The sequence below is a fragment of the Aulostomus chinensis genome, chromosome 21 (genome assembly GCF_037954235.1).
Source record: "Aulostomus chinensis isolate RoL2024-O1b breed Wild chromosome 21, RoL_Achi_v1.0, whole genome shotgun sequence".
In the NCBI taxonomy this organism is placed as follows: Eukaryota; Metazoa; Chordata; class Actinopteri; order Syngnathiformes; family Aulostomidae; genus Aulostomus; species Aulostomus chinensis.
Window position 1 is genome coordinate 5,136,292 of NC_141340.1, and position 3,709 is coordinate 5,140,000.

The window sequence follows — 3,709 nt, forward strand, 5'->3', positions numbered from 1 at the left end:
TAAATGTCTTCAAAATCCAGCTGCACAGCTGTGTGTTACTGAACTCCCAACTCATCTCCACAAGCAGATGTCTGGAGTCCATATTTTTTTGTACAATACAGGGAGTGTGTCAAGGCCGTAGAAATGCTAGCCGATATCGCCCACTTGCTGCCTGTTAGCTTGTTTTTGCAAGCATGCACTGTACGCTATCTGAAAAATCAACCGAATTTCAGTGCATTCAAGGAAAATACCGCAAAGGAAATAAACAGAGAGCAGGAGTTTCACAAACACGACTCCTTATTTTCACAGATGTATACCTGTAATCTAGGGTTGCCTACCGTCTCGTATCAGCAGGGACGCCCCGTATTTGACGTGCAAGCGCCTCTTTGAGCTCAACTACGGGGCGTCCCTGCTGATACGGGACGGTTGGCAACCCTGCACTGTTATCCATTATTTCGTGTACGATAAGGAATTAGAAACACCGGCTGGTAGCCTGGTGCTGATTTTGTCTGTTTGGCAACACCAAGTGTGGAGTATCCGTATTGAAGGCTGAAGAGATAGCTACTGTTTTTTTAGCCCGTTAGCTTCTCTTTGGTAGCTCTCTGTCTGTGGCCTCACCCAAATCTGCTTTAAAAGTTCAATTGGTTTTTTTTTGTTTTTTCGTTTTTACTGTCCTGAAGTAAAAATTAAAAAGGAAGAAGAGAGGAGTAGCTTCGCAAACACATTGGACATCTCAGAGGCTTTTTTATATGAATGTAATTCTGGAAAACTATTTGGAATCCAGACGTCTGAATGTGGAAACAAGGTGTAAATCTTGTGTTGGCCCTTTAAGGATGCACAACCCAAAGGTGTCCGTCACATATGTCCTTTTCTGTGGTTGCAAATACTGCCATACAATTGTTTCTGTGTCAAAGTCATCATTCCAAGTGAGGTTTGTCCGTATTAAAGATGTTTTTTTTTTAGGATTCAGAGGAAGACATTAGCAGGGCATCTCAACCTGCTCTTTGTTGTTGCACTCCTGCAACGTTCCTGGACTCACACAGGTGAGGCAGTGTTCACAAAACTAATCTGTTTGCTAATTTGTGAGGAGAACGGAGGGGAAAAAAGTGTTCATAGATGTGGAAAATGCGTCTTTGGGGGCTGTGGACCTACACTGGCTATGAAGACTGGTCACGTGTGAGGCATTTCAGGATGGTGAGGGCCTCAAAGCAGCAGGTACAAGAGTATCTGGACACACTCGCTCATTTTAAATTTGTTGGCATAAATAAGTTGCAACATTTGAATGCTTTACAAAATGGACTGTCAACTGAGTCAATCCAGTTTACAGGTAATTATTTGAGTCACAAAGTATTTGTGTCTGGATGCAGTACAGGTATCTACTAATGTGGGAGAAGGGTATTTGTTTGTTGGAAAGATTCTTCAAGACAAGAATCCAAAGCTGTGTTCTTGCCCATGAAGCCAAATTCTCATTTTCCATGTTTACCTTTGAGGGTTTATTGAAAGTCTTACTTTCAAATCCACGGTAGTTATCAACTGTATAATTATCTGTATCAGTGAGAAGCTGCCAGCATTTGCCATCCTTTATGTGGTGTATCACCTATGGATCTGTTGGATGTTCACGCTTAACTGCAGGTTCAAGGCACTTTAGTCCAGTGGAGAGAGGAGATGCATGAGAATGGGTGCAATTCCGTTGAGCTTCCACCAGAGGTCAGTAGAGGTCTGATTTCTTGGTTGGCAGCTCAATTTGCTGGTCACACAAGGATACCGGAGAACCAAGTCTGAAGCGTGTCATCTAGAAAACTGTATCCACTGTGGAGTACAGTAAATTAAACGGTATAAGTTACTATATATAGCAAATATTGAGCAGTATTATTTGAGCAAATTGGAGCAGTGCGTTACTTTTCTTCTTCATTCCAATCTGACTGACATTATTACGATTAATGGCATCTTCCTGACAGGAGAACAAATAATTCCAGTAAGTTCGCTTGCACTGGTGCATTTGTATGATCTTGTGCTGTGTATGGCATGACTGAACTCCAACAGAGAGCCTCCCGCCAGTCAATAAGACCTTAACACTTGAACTTGTGCTCATGAGGAGCGGCTTGTTGACTGCAGGACTACGATTGTCAGAGGCTTTGTTGTGTGTGAAAGTGCGTAATTCTCTGTTGTTGTTTTTTCTCAGCTGAGCCTCTACAAAGTGGCGGGATGTCCGTCTCAGCGATAGACAAGTCCCGTCATGTGAGCTTATTTACGCAAAACAGACCAACAACACAAGAATCAGGTAAAATAACAATTGCATTTAATCTTTCAGGAGAATAATCTGTAAATGGTAGATTTAGATTTCTTCTTCTTACACAGGCGTCCCTCTCTGAAGGGTCTCGGGTGGGATTACCGCACGACTTCCCGTTTGGGATTATATCAGTCAGACAACAGGCGGCCCCTCCCTCCTGTCCCGAAGGTGGATAATGCAGAACGATAAGAATCTTAACCGTCGTCACATGTAGTGATTACACTCCTCCGTGCAGATGCAGGCGTGTTTCAGAGTTTGGGATCTTTGTCAAAGCAGATCCTTGTCAGTAGTGTTTGGGTGGAGCAGAAACGGCTCACTCAGCATCTGCGTCACCAGATCGAAGCCAACTTTGCAAGCACGGGATACTTAATTTCACTCTGTGCCCCTATGGTCCCACCTGGACCTGGGCTACCTGAAGCTGCGTTCGCCTCCTCACCTGCCAGATAAACTAACACAGTCTCAGCCTGCCGATGACCAACTGACACGGTCCTAAAGTGCATCAGCGGGACGTTCACCCCCTGAATGGGTCAGTAAGCAGCTGAAGGGTCCGCCTCCCCTCAGGGTCCCTGCTCCCTCTGACCCCGCATGTTCTCTTGGTCCCTTTTAGCACGTTTGCAGGTGCAGTTCAGAAGAGGCTGCGACCACGTGGCCTGGAAAACAGAGACACTCCGTGAGATTTCCCTTCGAATGATCGGGAGATAAAAACGTGAGTGAAGCAGCGTGAATTTACATGAAAATAAGCAAGAAAATTGTATGTAAAAAAAAAAAATTGGGGGAAAATTACCAGTTAAGTCACCAAAAAAAAAAAAAAAAATCCCAAAATGTGTTGAAACTTGATTCAAATATTTAAGATTATCAGAACTATAAATGAAAATGTGTTTAAATGCTGGCGTTCAGGAGTTTCTCATCTGCATTTAAATAAAAGTGACTTGTAGAGCTGAAGTCCAGCCCCTCGAGGACCCTCAAGAGAACTCTAACCCACTGAGAGAGGAACATGACCAATTTAGAAAATGGTAAAAACCAAACTTCTGTTAAATCAGACTCCACTCGGATCAGAGGAGTCGCCCCCTGCTGGCAGGTTTGGTAGAGCCACTTCCATCCACTCGTCAATTCAGTCAATTCTACATTTACAGTTTTTATACATGGTAAAACTGCAGTAACGGCAGTGTTACCTGGGATTTGAGGAGCTGCAGCTCACTGTGGGTTTTCCTGAACCTCTTCTCAAGCTCCACATACTTCTCCTTCAGCTTCTTCAGGTCCCTGCGCTCCTTCAGGAAGTCCTCCTTGTAGACCTCAGCCTGGAGGGGCAGCACAAGGACACATGGTATCAAGGGTGGGGGGTGCAGGGGGGGTGGGGGTCCTCATAAAAATCTCACTGCTGCTGCTGCTGCTGCTGATGATGATGATGAAGAGCAAAGCCCACCTGGTGCTGCCATACAT

General features: G+C 44.5%; 1 protein-coding gene across 4 annotated transcripts in view; it reads right to left on the reverse strand.

Annotated features, from left to right (window-relative positions):
* Positions 1–2,256: 2,256 nt before the first annotated feature.
* The window catches only part of LOC147241425 (TNFAIP3-interacting protein 1-like), a 4,070-nt gene continuing 2,617 nt past the window's right edge, over positions 2,257–3,709 (reverse strand). For all 4 annotated transcript variants that reach the window (XM_086191405.1, XM_086191406.1, XM_086191408.1 and 1 more), the window contains 3 exons: positions 3,693–3,709; positions 3,442–3,567; positions 2,257–2,919 (listed from right to left, as the gene is read on the reverse strand). The exon at positions 3,693–3,709 is cut by the window's right edge and continues 61 nt beyond it. In XM_086191405.1, coding sequence (XP_086047531.1) covers positions 2,827–2,919; positions 3,442–3,567; positions 3,693–3,709 — 236 coding nt within the window. In that variant the 3' untranslated portion in view covers positions 2,257–2,826. The remainder of the gene's footprint in view (positions 2,920–3,441; positions 3,568–3,692) is intronic.